This window comes from Ambystoma mexicanum, chromosome 12, assembly GCF_040938575.1.
Source record: "Ambystoma mexicanum isolate Mex_15411 chromosome 12, UKY_AmexF1_1, whole genome shotgun sequence".
NCBI classification, from domain to species: Eukaryota; Metazoa; Chordata; class Amphibia; order Caudata; family Ambystomatidae; genus Ambystoma; species Ambystoma mexicanum.
In genome coordinates, this window is record NC_090936.1 from 628,729,671 (window position 1) to 628,747,691 (window position 18,021).

At 47.4% G+C, this 18,021-nt stretch overlaps 1 protein-coding gene across 8 annotated transcripts in view; it reads left to right on the forward strand.

Annotated features, from left to right (window-relative positions):
- Positions 1 to 16,131, forward strand: part of PTPRZ1 (protein tyrosine phosphatase receptor type Z1) — a 949,709-nt gene extending 933,578 nt beyond the window's left edge. For all 8 annotated transcript variants that reach the window (XM_069629084.1, XM_069629085.1, XM_069629086.1 and 5 more), the window contains 2 exons: positions 10,713 to 10,848; positions 15,291 to 16,131. In XM_069629084.1, coding sequence (XP_069485185.1) covers positions 10,713 to 10,848; positions 15,291 to 15,431 — 277 coding nt within the window. In that variant the 3' untranslated portion in view covers positions 15,432 to 16,131. The remainder of the gene's footprint in view (positions 1 to 10,712; positions 10,849 to 15,290) is intronic.
- The last annotated feature ends 1,890 nt before the right edge of the window (positions 16,132 to 18,021 follow it).

The following is an 18,021-nucleotide window of genomic DNA, read 5'->3' on the forward strand; positions in this document are numbered from 1 at the left end:
CACCTTCCTGTGCAGACACTGGATGCTTTTACTGCCCTGTGATCTTTCTTTAATAGATAAAGACGTTTTTTTCTTTCAGAATTGTCTCTGAGATATTCCAGTTCCACCCCATCGTGAGAAACAATTTCACCAAAAATACAGAACTGGGACTGCTTTCCCAACACAAAGGTCACAGCTTTCTTGTGCATCCGCCCATTGACTATATTACAACACTGCTCCAAACAACAAATACTCTGCAAGTAGTAGGAGTCAGTTTAATAAAATGGTGATTGCAATTTTTTAATTATAACACCCTTAATACCCAGAAGTTTCTAAGCGTGGACCCGGGGACCGAACCTGTGTTGCTCCACATCGTCTTGCTTCCAAGGCAAACGCATTGCCCCTGGCCTATCCTTCCATGACACAAACCTGTGTTGCTCTGTGTCGTCTTGCTTCCAAGGCGAGTGCTTTGCTCCTGGGCTATCCTCCAGTGTCGGTAGATGTGCTGCTTGTGGACAGGTGGGCCGAAGTGCGTGGTTGGCATATGGATTTTGTGTTTATTTAATTGAGAGAAAACAGTGCATGTACCAGAATCACTGTACACGAGATACCACATTTGGATTTGGATTTGAGCAGCAAAAACAGGTGCTGCAACCATACGATTTCTCAGCGCTAGACTGAAAGCATCAATAGTAGAATACCTGGGCAGTCCAACATAGTAAAAACAATAGAGTTTTCAATCTCTTTCCAGAATCAAGGTGACCTGGTATTTTCCTTATGTTTCATGGGAGATTGTTCCAAAGTTTAATGTCAACGATTGTATTGGATCGTCCATATGCCTTGGATCCATTAAACCTAGGAACACCAAGAGAGATGAAGTGATGATCTAAGGGGTCTGCCAGAACGATGCCAAACAAACCATCATGCCGTGTATTCAGGAGCATTGCTATAAAGAGTCTTGTGAATTATGGTCAAGAGTTTAAACATAATCTTTGTTTGAATCAGGAGCTAATGAAGCCTTTTCAAAACTGGAGACATATATGCACGTTTACTACTATTTCTAATGAAGCAAGCTGCAATGTTTTGTAGAATATGGACCCGTTGAATAGACTGTCTGGTTAAACCTGCATAAAGGAAGTTTTTAACAGTTTGAGCTAGAGTTCCACAGTCCCCTTCCGATATGAAAGGTCTAATGTGTCTTAAAATCATTAGATCTTAGTGAGTGGAACTGCTTAGCCTACTGGTTTGTGGAGCTAAGGGGAGGGAGAAGTCAACAATCACTCCAAGGGATTTTACTTGGCTGAGGAATTGAATAAAGCTGGATTCTGCAACATCAACCAACCTGGGAAGCTCTTAATGAAGAAGATGAGTAGATGGGATAAACAAGGTTTCTGTTTTTGCTTGGTCAAGACCGAACCGATTAGATCAGATACAGCCCACAATGACTTGAACCGTGTCCTGGATACAGTCAGTATTATCATTATGAGATCCGGGTAAGTGGAAGATGACTCCCAGATTGATCAACAGATGGTGCAAAGGGCTAACATGTATATGGAAAAACACGAGGTAGGATATTCCAATTTATGGTCACTTTGCAAATAAAGTGCATTATAATATTGATGAACACATACCATGTGGTTAAGGAGGGAAGAAGGATATTTTAGAGGCGACATAAGGGACTGACAATTGAAGCATATGCAGCGATATGCAAATGTTTACAGTTATTTAACTGTGGAAACATGATGAGGATAATGGGATGGGGGATGGTAATGACGCTGTATGTCTCAGAAAACCCTTCTACAGTACTTAATCATGGAGCCCAGTACTATGTTAACCGGTAACAGGAGAGGGAGATGTTTTACCCAGTCAAAGCCAGTTCGTAGTGTGCTAATGTGACAGATGGCAAACTGGGAGAGATTGCTGGAAGTGGTTGAATTTAAATCAATGCTACTTCCCAAAAATAAGAGAAGTGTTGATGCATTCCCAGTTGAATTGCCAGGCATTACTTAAAGGGCAGACACAAGTACAGGCCATTGTGGACACATTACATTGGGCAGAAAGAAAAAGTAGGTGAGTTTCAAAAAAAGAAGATGATTCTGGAGATGCAAGACCCACACTGCTCCGGAAAGGAAACCCCTACAGAATGATGGTGCCGTGAAACACAGCATAAGGAGTACTGCGAACAGCACATTTCATAAAACATAGAAGAACTACAGCATAGGTGACAGTCCACCAATGCGTGTGCACCTCACCTGCAGAAGCACCATGGATTTATAGAACCTGTGGTTTGCCAGGGCCAATGATCATCTCTGAGTGCAGTGGCTCAATTCTAACCTGCCCTAGTCTCGCAGCTGGAAACAAGTCATTTCTTTGATGAACTTCACCAGCCTGTCCTTGGCATTGAAAGGGAGTGTCATATTTCCAACACCGGTCAGTTTTGTGACAAAGCTCTAAATGCCAACATTGGCGGTGAGAGAGTGTGCCCTGGGAGCTATGCAGTGTCCATGATCACCAGGTGCAGAGAGTCTGTATGAGGGCCATTGTGGTCAGTGTAGACAGCGAAACGGATCTAATATTGCATAGCACCTTGTCTGGGGGCGGTACCGAATCTAGTTACTCGGTACACAAGCTGAATCTACCAGCTTATGCCTGCACTCTGAGCAAGCTATTGGCTGCACTTTTTCACTACCCCGCTCCCAGGTTACCCCGCGGCTTTAAATAAAATGTATTAAATCCTCTGTTCCTTCCTGTTTGTGCCACCATGGAAGTAGAAAAGGAGCTCTTCCTGAAAGGCGTTTTCTATTTCCACAGCAGCCATTTTATTTTGAAGTTTTTTTAATAAAAAAAAGTGTTAGTCTTCCTCCTGGCTGCAAATGAGGTCAATAATCACATTGGCGACGTAACTGAGGCTTTGGTAATGGATTTTGTTTCGCTTGGTCTATCACTTTGGTCTAGCAGGCCAATACCAGCCAGTACGACCCATCCCCAAGTAATTATTGCCTTCTTGTAATTAAGGCCAATGTGCTTTTAAACCTCATGGAGGGATTGAGTAATTTTTAAGCATATTCCTGAAGTTTTAGCAATGAAATGGCTTGTGTAAAGTAAGTTTAACCTGCTGCTAACTGGACCCACCCTAGCTCTTTTGGGCTTATTGCCCAAAAACACCCACACTCGCTTGTAGTGGAAAAGGTTGTTTTAATGTGACAGGCCAAAGCTCACAAATAACCACTAATCTGGCTCCCTGGCCTTACAGACTAACACAAAATGTTTTAACAACCAATTTAATAATTCAACACTGTAATTTCCCCCAACAATCAAATAATTAATTAGTTCCACTTCCTCCCTACCTATCCCTTGGTTCCTACCATCTCCTTAACATCTTCTCAAGGCGTCCTGGTTTCTCCCCGGGGCCATGCCCCTCCATCTTCAATACCTGTTCCCCCCGGGGTAGCCCGTTTGTGCACACAGCACCACCCCTATCATTTCCCATGCTATTCCCCCATTGTGCTTCACTCTCCCCTCATCTAAAAGGGCCATGCCCCCAGCAACCGACAACCTCAATGCCCTAGAACTCCTCTCTATCCCAAACTCCTTCTTCCTATGACCTGCACCTAGGCTGACCTGCCACATCAGCAATGACAACTTTACATCACAACTTCTCCAACTAATGCCCCACCCTGTCACAAGAAAACTGCCGACAAAACCCCTTACGGCCCTGGAACTCTAAGCATACAACCCATGAACCTGTTGTGGTGGAAAACCAACCAAAAATTCTTAATTAAAAACCCCCTCCTCCCCTGAAATTTGAACCCTTGCCAACCTAGAAAAAGAGGGAAGGTGGGCAGGGACAAATGCTCGTCCTAACCGTCCCCTGCTCCTGAACCTTCCCTGCCCCCTTAAATACCCCTGGGGGCGCGCTGCACGCAGGCCATCTCTTTGGCTTTTGTGCAGCACCCAAAATAACCCCAGGGGAAAATACTTTGCATTCCCTGGGGCCCCCCTTTGGGCTTACTGCACAAAAACACCCATACTCGCTTGTAGTGGAAAAGGTCGCTTTAATGTGACAGGCCAAAGCTCACAAATAACCGCTGACCTGGCTCCCTGGCCTTACAGACTAAAACAAAATGTTTTAACAACCAATTTAATAATTCAACACTTTCATTTCCCCCAACAATTAAATAATTAATTAGTTCCACTTCCTCCCTACATATCCCTTGGTCTCTACCGTCTCCTTACCATCTTCTCAAGGTGTCCCGCTTTCTCCACGGGGCCATGCCCCTCCATCTTCAATACCTGTTACCCCGAGGTAGCCCGGTCGTGCACACAGCACCACCCACATCTTTTCCCGCGCTATTCCCCCATTGTTCTTCACTCCCCACTCATCTAAAGGGGCCATGCTCATGGCAACAGAAAAACCCTCGACCGTAGCGTTCTTTCTGCCCCACCCCTTCCACATCCGTCTACTTCCAACTCCTTATTAACTCTTGCACCTCCACAGTAAAATCCGAAAGGTAATAACTGTTCCCGTAAATTGACAGGTGAACGCCATCCTCCCTGAAAATCTTGAAACCCTCATACACTATTTCTTTGTGGTCCAAAACCTTCACCACCGCCAAGGCACAAAATTTCACCATCTCTCTATTTATTACCTTCATTGCCCGCTCTATTGCTCCCTCGCTTCTCACTCCCCTCCAAATTCTCCACGGCAACAGTAGAGTCCAGACTACACCTGCTGTGGGCTACATTTCCCGGACCCATACCAACTCCCTTTTCATTTTCTCAGCAGAGCCACACATGTGTCTCTTACCAGGTCATTCTCCCTTGCATGAATACTCACCCCTCTGGATAGCCATAGCACTCCTTCAACCCCGCCAACATAGGCAGCAGCTGATCCCAGCAAAGCCCCCCTAAACCTGACCCTCTTACCATTGCCACTTTGTAGCTGCACCCCAATTGTGTGCCAAAAACCCTTTTCTCCTCCTCCTTCCCCGCCCACTTAACAATGGAGTTGCTCACAATCCAACTCTGCAGCATCTCCCCCGTCCTCCGTGCAGCATCTGAAAAGGAAATTACAATGTCACTTTCCAGTCACGACCACCCCACCACATTCAGCCCTCCCCTATACCCCTGGCCAAATTCCAAACAGCCCCTTTACCCAAGTCCCTAATACACCTTTTGTACCTCACACACCTCCACTGTCCCAAACTTTTCAAGGATGAGCCCAACCGACCACCTTCAGATGCCGCACCCATCCTAAACAAATGAGTTCCAAAGTCCTACACCTTTTCCCTCACCGCTACCAACACCTTCCTCAGACACCCCATCCTCACCTGACCACCTCCTTATTCCCACTATTGAAACACCCCCTGGTCCTTTCCTATCTGTCCCCCTATAATTTGCACCTTTAATACCCCTCCTTTAAACAATGCATCTACCCCCACTTAGACCCCTTTTCTCCTCTATACTATTACCCTCCTATTCATCCTTGACCCCCACCCTCAATCACCTTCCTACTATTGCTCCGTGTTGCCCACCCTGCACCAGTGGCCCTCCTGCACCCCCGTCCATGCAGTCAAATCTCATTAGTTCCCCCGGCTGCACCAGGGGCGCTCCTGCACCCCCGTCCATGAGTCACCTCTCCTCATTCCCCCAACTGCACCAAGGGCCAAACAAGCCATTTCCTCCCGTGCTGTTCATACTCAATTCCCGCCCTACCATATGCCCTGTCTCCGGCCCCTCCTGCAAACCGGGGCTACTACCGTATGCTCGAAGTTGCGATATCCTCTTAACTTCTGTGAGTCTCTCCGTATTGACGCTGTGTGGCTAGAACCCTCTCACGTCCCCCCAAAGCTTGCTCACCTTGTCGTACGGGAAGCGTGAGGGCTTTGCCACCCTCTTCTACGCCCTCCCATTGACGGCTACCACCCCTTAACATTTTTCACCGTTACATCCCCCCTGCGGCCCTCCCCCACCCTACTTAAGCATCTTTCTCTGCACCCCTCTCCTCCACCCTTGGGATCGCCCCCAAAACCTCTGCCCAAACTTTACAACCCCCCTCCTTTTCCAATAAACTGATGCCCCACCTACAGGAACCCCCCCACTTTAACTGGCATACGATCCTTCCCCCCACTTCCTTGCCCCGCTCCTCACCCTTTCCCTCTGTACCCTGCCTGAAAACAGTGTGCAATCGGATGCTGACCCGCACACCTGCTGCACTCGTGTTTAAATTTGCACATTATCCTCGTACACCCTTCTTTATTGAAAGCCCAACATGCTGCTGAGGGCTGACCTCTGTCTCCTCCCCCACCCCTTCCTGGGCGGGGTGACCAAGAAAGAGCCGGTAAGGCACGGGTAAGCCGCTTGCCATGTGTACCGTTGGAGCTGGCCTCGTCGGCGCCATCCATTGCAACCAGAGATCCATATCTATCTCGCCCCCAAACCGCCTGACTGTCCTCCGCCTTACTCTTAACTCCTTGTCATAACGCACCCACGCAAAGCCCCCGAAGCTCGTGAATGCATTCTAATCACGTCCATGTACTTCAACAGAGCCACACATCGCTCTGGAAAGTTCTCACAATAGACACTTACACAGACAATAAAAGCCGATGTCCAATTCTCAATGGTCACCGGCACCTTTGGACGTGAGGCCAGCTCCCTGTCCTCTCTAGAACCCTCTCTGGCTCTCACTTCCCTGTGAAGCAGTTTAAACACATCCACAAATTCCCCTGCCCATATCTTATCCTTTGTTGTTGTTAATAAACGTGCTCCCAAAGGTTTCGTAATGCCCATGTATGGTAGCTTTTTCTCCTTGCCCTTCACCTCTACCTCTTTCTCCTTTGGAACCTGTACCTCGGGCGCCAAGGGCTCCATCACCTTCTCTGTCTGCACCTCCACCGAGCAAATCTCCTTCTCCCCAACCAAGGCTCCAATAGCCTCTACACTAAACTCTCTCCTCACTCCTTGCAACCCTGACCCCTCCCTTATTGATCCCATCCTCTTGTCCCCTCTCTTCCATGCCGCTGACCAGTCCTCTTCCCGCTCACCTCTTTCTGCCCTGCCATCGCCCGTTTACAGCCTGGCCTCCACTCCCTTGCTCCTCCTCTCCTTCCTCACTGGGCTCCTCCTGCCGGAACAAAACATGTCAGCAGTCTCCCCCAGCCAGTTATCCCCCCAACCCCTTTCCCCCCAGCCCCCTTGGTCCTGTCTTTCCCCTTCCTATCTTAGGCCCCTTCTCGCCCTCCCCCTCCTCCTTACAGCACTGTACCCTTCATCCTCCCACTGCCCCACATATTCTTCCATCCCTTCATCATCACCCAATTGATACCATTGTTGTTGCGAGCGCATGCTCGGGCTGGGCAGATCCTCCTCTTGTGAGCCCGGGGCGTCCGCCCCGCCACTCCGTCGACGACTTCTTGGCAGGGCCGCAGAAACTCCTTCTTGGTCCTCTTCACTCGGACGAGGGGTCCTCTCCTCCACCCTGTGGTCTTCCTCACTAGGGGCCGTGCTGTGCCCTCTAGAATGTCCTCGCCAATTTTGAGAAGGGGACATTCTTAAACCCTCTCCATATTCAACCTCTGAAATATCAGGGGCCGCTCCATGCCCTCCGCCCAAAATCCTCCTAGTCGGGGGGGGCCGTTCCGCGCTGCTCCCTTACCTCACTAATCGAAAGGGACCGTTCTCTCCTCTTCCCACCTGCACACTTCTGCAGGTATTTTCCTCCCTTGCCCCTCTGCCCTGTTGCTCCTCTCTGCACCCCGTCACCATATCCCTCACCCACCACCCTCCCTGCACCTTTCCACAAATCCCTAACATCCCCTTCCTCCACCTGGTCATTTTCCCCAAACCCTTTCCTGACCCCTATCCTAAATGCACTCCCTCCATGAACGTTCTCCTGACAATCTCCCTCCTCGTCTTCCTGCCCCTCGACTCCCAGACCTCCCCTCTACCAGCTGCAGGGCTACATGCTACCACTGCCATAAGAGCCCCATCTGCCGCTGCTCTCCACTGCGGCCTTCCTCCAGCATCCTCCCCTTCACCCGTAAGCTCCCCCACAGCCCCCTCAAGCTGGGATTTGGATGCCCTGCTAATTGATCTCTAATGCTTCCCTCAGGACCTTAGCATCCACCAGTCCCTTCTGCTTTGCTCCCTGCCACACCATCCTGCTTAAGCAGTGCAACTGCACAATTGTGCAACGTTCCGCTGAACCACCTGCCTAGCCCCGAGCCTTTCCCCCCTTAAAACGCTAAGCAACTAAGCTTCTATGCGCAACTCATAAGAAGCCTAGTGCCAATAATAAACCGTCAATGGCCCCATTGAAGTTATCCAACCAAGCTTAAATGAGGCTGGGGGGGTGGTATCACTTAACTGGTATACTCTTAATACAGGAACCTGCCTACTAAATTTTTAATTATGCTTTATTAATAATTATAACTCTTCCCCTTCCCCCACCAACCTGCTCCGCCTGTGCACCTCCCTGCCAAACTAAAGCTGCTAGCAAAGCCCCCGAGCCACCCCTCCCCCAGCACACTGCCCGACCTCCTGCTGTAAGCCTGGACCAATGACCCCAGGCCAACTAAACACCACAATTGCCCTCAATCCCTGAAGCCAGCTACTGCTATAGGCCACCGCAACTGGCTACCGTTTAAATACTAATCCCCCAAAATTCTGTATATGATTTATCTAAAATTCTTGGTCTGTATTTCTCCCCTATACTTAATATTTATTTATGCATTTATTTCCCTTCCTTAAGGATATATTCCTGTACTATTATAATTATTTACTTTCTAATTTAGTTTTTTCTTGTTGTTTTTTTAAAGCCCTGCCTACCTGCAAAATTTTCCTCAAAATGCCCCTTGTCAAACCAGCCTGCACCACTGGCTATTTAATGCTGATATGCCCCTTAAATCCAGTGGCTGCCCCCACACTGCAACTAATACTGGAGACCTTACCACCCCCTAACGGCGCACCGCCAGCACCGCACCAGCAAGCCCCTGCACTGAAAGGCTGCCGCTCCACCGATCGCACTCTAAAACAACAATGGCGCGGCCCCTTTAAGGGCTAAAACTGCCACCTCTGGCAAGTCCCTGGGACCGCGCTGCTACGAGGTGCCAGTCCCCAGCGCTCGTCCGCCCGAGCCACAATGGATCCCTCTCCCCACACCACCCAACAACTGACACCTTGATGGCCTGAAAGGCCCCCCAACCACCCCCGGATGCCCGCTCCCCAAAATGTAAAAACCGCCACCCCTCGCTGCCGAGAGGACGCAGCCCCTGCCGGAGCCCTCTCACCCACACCGGGGCCCCCCACCTGACCCGGCAGCAATACCCTACAGAGATGCCCAGAAACCCACGGAAGGGGGGGTACCTTATCTACAGTACCCCCCAACTACTTTAGTAATTAACCTTTTTTTAATATATATAGCTAACGTAACCTAGCACTATTTCTGCCCGCCCCCACTAACGGCTATCTTCCCAAACCTCTCACCTCAGCTAACACCCTAGCAGGCCCAGAATGCAGGGAAGGCTCGAGAGCAGGCGACCAGGACAAACGCTCGTCCTAACCGTCGCCTGCTCCCGAACCTTCCCTGCCTCCTTAAATACCACTCGGGGCGCGCTGCGCGCAGACCATCTCGTTGGCGTGTGCAGCGCCCAAAATAACCCCCGGGAGAAACGCTTTGCATTTACCCCGGCAACCTCCTTCCACAAACAGTATTGATCTTCCTATACTATGGCGATTCTGCTCTGGTCTGGAAGCATGAATACATTGTACTCGCCTGTGTCTCGAGTTTTATTGAGTGTAGTGCTTGATAGCTAAATTGCCTCAGACAAGTTGCACATTGATAGCGAAGAAATATTGAGTGCAATTAAATGGAGAATTATAGGTTCCTGTCAGGATGCGCTTGGTAAGACCCCAAGAGTCCCTCAACCAGATCTGTCCTAGAGCTTCTCAATGGGTAGTATAGACAGAGCTCACTGTGCCTGTCGCAGGGTCAACCTTTTCCATTGGTCATGCCTATGAAAGAAACGTCCTGTTGCCAAGAGCACGCTCCTGGTAGGCGCAGAGCACTTAAAAGCGAGGTCTCCAGATCTTTTCATATTTTGGGTATTTTTAGGGACTGTTTGTGTCCTGGATAGAACAATGGAGCTGCAGACTGATGAACATTTCTTTATCACTTTCTGGTATTTTTAAAAACATAAACATATCTAGATCACAGCAACTGTACTGTGGTAGGATTAAACACTTTTCTTTACAAAGCCTATGCAACCCCCCCCCCACCCACTATAAAAAATAAAGTGATGAAGTGCATGCTCTACAGCTCCAATAAACCAAATGCTATACACTCTCCCCACACCCCCTAAAATATCATTCATGTTTACACGCGATTTGGAGGAATCCTTTTGTCGATTGTACCGAGGGGTCTGTCAGCCATCTTGGAGTTGGCAGTGCAGCACTACAAAGTAAAAGGGGCTATATCTTCAAATTGGGGAAGGGCGTGGTATTAATTTCACCATGATACCATGGCAGACATTTTATTTTTATTTGATTATGACACTGGGGTGGGGTGGGGCAACTGGCTAGCACGGAGGTTCCTAATGGTGAGCACAACTAGAGTGCATGAAGTCATTGTAAGCAAAGATGGAGCATAACAAGAGCTCACAATAAGCAAACATGTTGTCTACTATTCACACTATTCACACCAGAGTGCGCATTAATATTATGTTTGTTGTTTAAAGGCTTGGCGGTGTGACGGCAGGAACCTTCTGCGCGCTGACCACACTCATGCAGCAGCTGGAGACAGAAAGTTCAATGGATGTCTATCAGGTGGCCAAGATGATTAACCTGATGAGGCCCGGAGTATTCACAGACGCTGTAAGTAAATGGGAACTATGTGCACGTGATGGTCACAGTTGCAAAAACCACTGGAGATTAAGCGCTGTATCAATGCGATGTGGAAAATACTCTCAAGTGAAAGTGTCTGAAAACGTTGCTTGGCAACCTTGCAATGCGGTAAGTGTTTTGTTGAAAAAAAAGTGGCTTGGTCAAGATCTTCAGTTTGATGCACCGTCATTAATCTCACATAGTCTCCTCAAGATATGGGTCCTGAATAGGGTGACCAGATTTCCAAAAGGAAAAACCGGGACCACCAACAACATAAAAGAGGGACTACCCCAGCGCAGCCCACCAATTACCGCCCCCCAACACGCCCCCACAACCACCGTCCAACCATATTTCCAGCACTTCTCCTTTCTATAAACTGTACATGATCTCATTTGTGCAGTTTTGTCTGTGAATCTTGGAATAATAATTCAAAACAAGCGTTAGCTCTGACTGATATTACATGGCTTGCTGTACAATGATTTCCAAGTCAGTCTCGCACAGTCAGTAAGTGTTGTGACCTGTGCCTGAAAGGTTGGCGGTTCGAGCCAAACCTCCAACTTAAAAATTCTGTAAGCGTTGTGGAAAATAATTACAATTTTAATTACCGTAGCCACCCAACCATGCAAACCCCGGACGGGGTTTCTAAAATGAAAAAACTCCCGGTACCCCGGGATGGAAGGTGATTTCCCCAGACTGTCCCAGGAAAACCGGGACGTCTGGTCACCCTAGTCCTGAATCGTTAAGATAATATACGAAAAAAAATGCACTTTTACGTTAAAAAAAAACACGCCCAACTGTAGTAGTTAGCATTAGGAGAAACAATAGCTGCTGTGTTTGTAAAGATTTTGTGAAGCTTCAGAATGGGAATTAGAAATTAATGTATCTCCTCTCCACTAGTTTCTGGTGGTTAAATACCACAATCACGCGTACAGGATGCCTCAGCCCTCCCACAATCACGCGTACAGGATGCCTCAGCCCTCCCTCTCATTTTCTGCAAAGAATCGTCAGTGGGAGTTGTCGCAATCTTTGTTTTATAATGCACATTTATAAAATCAGAAGGTAACAATATACAGATATGGTTGGGGAGCAGTGGGCTGAGGATTAGGTACACTAGCAGATCACACCACTACTGTACCGCGTACTGTAATGCACTTTACGGATAGTATTGACACTCGGTGCATTACTTAGCAAAGTTGTGGGAAAACCACATTGTCGCCACTTAAAGAGGTCTACCAGCAAAGCCTTTTCTCATATGTACAGTGATGCGCTAGCGCACCCCTTCACATCAGGGGAAACAAAGGTTCAACATACTGGGTAGATTTTCCAATTTGTACCAGCAACTAATGGGTCCAGGTAGGAACTGATAGATTTCTAAGCCATATACGGCCTCCTTACCCTGAGGTATTGACTGGACACGGTATTCCCAGAGAACACTGCACGAGGTGAACACCTCTATGTTCATAATCAGGCAGGTCTTTATATGGGGTTTTCCACCCACTACCTGCCCATTGATGGTAGCAGCTGCAACATGATGTGAGTACCTGGGAGTAGGGGAAGATATAATTGCAGCCCCTGATAAATGCTTAATACTTACACAGAAGCTAAAACTGTTGGCTTTGCCAATGCTTGTTTTTAACAGAACTTCAGGAAAGGACATGCGTAGTGCTTATAAATCAAGTGGCTGAAGGGAGACCTGGTGAAGGCATGTTTATTAAACCAGTAAGGGGATTACAGCTCTAGTTAAGTCATTGGGCCTCATTACGAGGTTGGAGGTAGCCTTGCCTGTTTTACCGGCAAGGCTACCTCCATACCGGCATGAAAATCCGGCACCCACGAATGGGCCATTACCGGGGTATTCCAGCCCCGCCAGACCCGGTAATTGCCCTTTCACGGGTGCTGGTGCTGGTAAATCCCTATTCCCATTTGAGCCCCATAGGCCTCAAAGGGAATGAGGATGCCCGTAGCACCGGCACCATTCATACTGGTGCCGGTGCTACAGGCTTGCTGTGCTCGTGGGTGCCTTTCATTCCGCCAGGGAAGACCTGGTGGAATGAAAGACACCTGCGAGCACAACTCAGAGTTTGCCGGTCGGGTAACAACGGTACCAACAAGCATACCGGTACCGTTGTTACCAGACCGGCAACCTCATAATGAGGCCCAATTGACTCTCAGAAAACTGCTTTGAAATACAATGGCAGACACTTGCAGTGCAAACTTTGATGGTAAGGCTTGAGTAAAAGAGTTCCCATGATGTTTTGGGCGAGGAGGGGCAGGAACAGGGTGGGAATGGCCATAGGGATTAGCATGGCCATGGGCAGTCAATGGATGGGAAAATAATCAAATAACACCTACAAGCTGTGTATCCCTCCTCATATGCCATTCCTCCCTATCTGCGCTCTAATGCAATAGTTTCGGCTTATCAGTGGGGCAAGCACCACCTAATAGCACAAACTGATCAATACCAGCAAATAATGCATGGCACATTAGTGTGAATCAAATAGGTAGGTTGAATCTATCTGCAGAAACTTTCAGAAAGAAGTATGTGGAGCCTATATGCATAGCGGAGGACAACCCAACATAGTTGCTGGGATCACAGTATCACATTTTGTGTGACCTACACATTTATTTTTATTTTTATTTATTTTATTGAGCATTTGCTAGGCGCTTTATACAACTGCATAGTGTTTCAAAGCGCCACAAGGCTAAATCGGAAGGGGACAAGGGAAAATGACAATGGCAAAAACAGTAAAACACAGTCACGGTCCTACAAGGCCTTGTGGCCTTCGGCCGTGCACGTCCAGTGAGGAGAAGTGTAGGAGATAGGCGGGGGGGGGGGGAATAGACGAGTAGGAAAGTGCTGGTGGAGGGCGCAGGAGGTATGTGCTAAGGGGAGCCAGGGAGGAGAACCTCAGGCTAAGTGCAAGTGCAGGCGGATACCACGAGTGGGATGCAGAGCTGCCAAGCAGGGCCTGCAGGGCAGTGCCTTGGGGGGGGGTCTGCTGGTATCGACTGGAAAGAATTGCATGCATTCCTGTGAGATTCAGAAGGATCAGGCCACCAGTCAAAGCGGCAGTGGGGTGATTAGCAGGGAAGGGAAAGAGGGAAAGAGGTAGAGAAGAGCAGCATTTTGAGCAGTTTCCAGAACTTGAGGAGACCTGGCTCAAGTCTGAGAGGGACAAGGAGGCAGTTCCAGATGGAGCGCCAGCGAAGGAGAGAGCCTTGACCCCAATCTCAGCTTAGAGAAGCATTTGATAGTCAAAGAGTTGGAGTGAGAGGAGCGTAGGGCTCTAGTAGGGAGGGAAAGTTGGAGATAGGACATATGATCGGTATATAGAGTAAGCCGAATGGGTCTACAGCTGAAGCAACAGTTTTAGGTTACATGCATGTTCCCTGCAGGCAACATTTGCAGAGACCTGTTTCCCGGGATGGTTTTGACGCTGCAAGGAATTGGGTCCCGTACCCCCACCTCCCTAAATTCTCCTATTGTGCAGGGGTCACCTCACACAGTCCACGGCAGTAAACCCTTCAACCCCCTCCACCAGGACCACCCTTCTCTTATGCATGCATGGGACTCACCTGCTGTCTCGATCTTCTGCTAGTCTCCACTCATTTCCTCTTGTGTACCCTCCCCACATAGGAAACCCTACCCTTGCCCCACTCCTTTCCTGTCCCCTCAGAGCTGTTCCTGCACCTCTCTCTCTCTTAATGCTGGAAAAATGCATACAGCAACCCCTGACAGGCGGCATTTCAAACAAAGCCACCTGTCTGGAACTTGCCTGCTAGAAGAGTGGGTTGAGAGGGATTATGACAGAATTCTCAATTTTGCAGTCTGCCAAATGTATTTTAATTAATGTTGTTAAATGATCAAATGTAAGAATTGGAATACAAATGGCTTGAATTGTAAATTGTTCATTTGGGTTTATGGTCATTACATCGAATTCCTTGCATCTAAAAAATGTGCATCAAATGCATTTTTTTCTTTTTTGGGGGGTGAGGGCATCCCCCTCCAAACCACTGTTTTTTACCCTTTAAAATCCTATTGAACAAAAATTAACCCTTTACACCCCAAAAACATGCATTCGATGCACATTTTTTTAGATGGAATTAGATGCAATGACCAGATACTGTTCATTTGTACTCAAGCTGGATAAAGTAGGTGTGTGTATTGTAGCAATCACAAGCCAACTTTAAATGTGAAAGCCATTATAAAAACACTGAATATGTATTTTATTAACAAGATCAACATTTCTGGTTGGCATGAGAAAAGGATTAATCAATAGCGATTGGAAAAATAAAGTTGTGCATGTTGGGTGCTATGAGTTGGGACACGATGGGATAGGATGAAAAAGCACCGCACACCAAAGTGCTGTTGTCACAACTTGAAGGCGCGGGCTGAGCAAATCTGTTTTTTGTCTTCCGGTTGCTCTCCCCAGGAGCAGTACCAGTTCCTCTACCAAGCCATGCTGAGCCTGGTGAGCATCCGGCAGGAAGAGAAGCCATCATCGTCCGCGGACAGCAATGGCGTCTCTTTGCCAGACGGAAACGCCACAGAAAGTTTAGAATCTTTAGTCTAGTGCTTGGAACATGTTTTTTTTAAATTATGTGGAAAATCTGCCCAATTGCTGTCTCATCTCTCCCATCCTTTTTGTTGTCGTTGCTGCATGTGACCCCAGAGACTAATTTACATCATTAACAATGTGTGCCTTTTCCTAGTGATCCATGTGTTGCGGCTGGACTAACTCGATGGATATGACCGTGTTTCTAAGAATTCAATTGTGGTATATTTTTGCAGTATTAGTTTCCTATCGGCCAGGTTTTACCCTACAACGGATTTATAGATGTCAAGAGGTTCCACGTTTTCGAGTATGCTTTTAGTGTCCACGTCGATGGCAGCATTGGTAGGAAGTCTTGGGTTTGCTCGAACTCTCCACGCAGTAGAATGTAAATAAAATACTGCTCTCTACAACATTACACATTCTCAAGGCGGCTGTCAAAGCCTAGGATAGTCACAATTGGATACTGTCTGTACATATTGCAATGGTGATTCCATGGACCAAATTTATATTTATAATTGTAGATTTTTATATTTTACTACTGAGTCGGTTTTCTAGTTCTTTGTTACTGCATTCTTGTCGTGATGTGTCTCATTGTTCTAATCTCAATATAAGAAGTCGTTTGCTCAGATGTTCTGCATCCTAAAATGATTAACTGCGTCTCAGCATGTTTGTACCCTTAACATTTTATGGAAAAATAAAAGGATTTTGTTTCTGAAAACATTTGTTTTTCTTGTTAGTGCTCAAGTGCAAACAAATGACCTGTAAACTTTTCATTTACAGGTTATGCAGGGTGCACATGGGCCTCTGCAGCAGGCACCTTACCATGCAGAGCTAAGTGACTGGGATTGGTGTCTGGAACTGCTGAGCTATCTCAGCCAAGGGGATTTTCATTATGTGCACAGCCCTCTGTGTTTTGCTAGAGTGTGAGTGCTACTGTTTGCTACCCGTCTATGCAGAGCCTTTTAGAAGCACGGGAGAATTCAGATGAGATAGAATTTGTGAAGTACATTTGAACTGGCCTCCCGTGAAGCTGTTGCCCACAGGTGCGATTACACTCTATCATTACACCGATATTACCACTTTGTAAAGAATGAAAGTCTGACATGTGAACTTGAAGGAATGGGATTTGTGGGAGGTTGCACACTTCACACATATTGTAGTTGTAATGGCAAACACAACTGGAGACTAACAGTGCATATCCTGGTCCAGCTGACAGGATAAAGTCAGAGTTGACGATTGTGAGTCCCCCTCTGCAGAGCTCTTGTTTGTAACGAATGACGTCACCTCCAATGCGTCTCTGCAGAACTCGCTCCCATTCACTACCCCATGTTTCACGAGACACAGACACAATGGGCCTCCTTACAAATTTGGCGGTAGCCTTGCCGGTAAAACCGGCAGGCTGCCGCCAAACTTGCAATTTTTTCCGACGCCTGCAAATGGGCGATTACCGGATAATTACGGCCCAGCCGGACCTGGTATTTGTCCATTTGCGGGCGTCGGAGATGCTCCCCATTCCCATTCGGTCCCATAGGGCCGAATGGGAATGGGGAGGTCAGATGCACCAGCACCGTTTATAACGGTGCCGGTGCATCTGACATGCTGTGCTCGCGGGTGCCTTTCTGCCCGCCAGGTCCGACCTGGCAGGCAGAATGGCACCGCAAGCACAACTCGTAGTTTGCTGGTCCAGGAACTACGCTACCAGCATGCTTACCGGTACCATAGTCCCCGACCGGCAAACTTATAATGAGGCCCAGTGACTCATTGTCATAATGCATCCAAAGACAGCAACCCTTCATATGGGAGCATGATCAGCCATGGGGCACTGCGGCTTAAAGACATTTAATTTACAAGCCCTGTTCCTGTTTATCTGTATTTATTTGTTTTACAGGGCGAGGGAAGAAACACGACAGCACAGAGTCTGCCAAGTATGTCAGAAGAGCTTATTAAATTAATGGGGTAGCTATTCGTGATAGATGAATGCATACACAGCTATGAGTCCAGTATTGAACTTCATTTTAAAAAAGAGCTTGTCTCTTAACATTTACACTTAAATGCCACTAAACAATCGTATTTGGGAAAAAACTATTAATTCTGCTGCTAACACATCAAGACAATTGTTTAAAACTGCGAAGTATCTTTTTCACCCTAAATTGCCATCAGCAGCTACAGCTTCCCAAAAATGGTGATCTATCCGACAGCTTTGTGAAAGAAATTGAGATTATTAGAGACAACATTAGCAGCTCAATTTCTTTAGTACCTTTGCTGCAAACATCTCTGCTCTCTTCGGAGGTCTTTTCTGCTCCAACGAGATTTGATTTTTTTCAGCCTATCAGTCCGTCTGAAGCTATAAATGCCGTAATGAGTCTAAAATTGCCCCCCCCCCTTCATTGAGATTCCCCTTTGGATGAGGTTACCCTTTCTTGCTTTAAATTGATAACCAAGGGAATAGATTACATTTTCACAGAGGCTTTAAATGTGCCTCTTTTGCACGGCTTTACAACTGCAACTATGAAACATTCATTGGTTATTCCGTTGTTGAAGAAACCTACTTTGGATGCTGCTCGATTGTCTGATATCCTTACTTCAATTTTTTTTTTAAGGTTTGGAG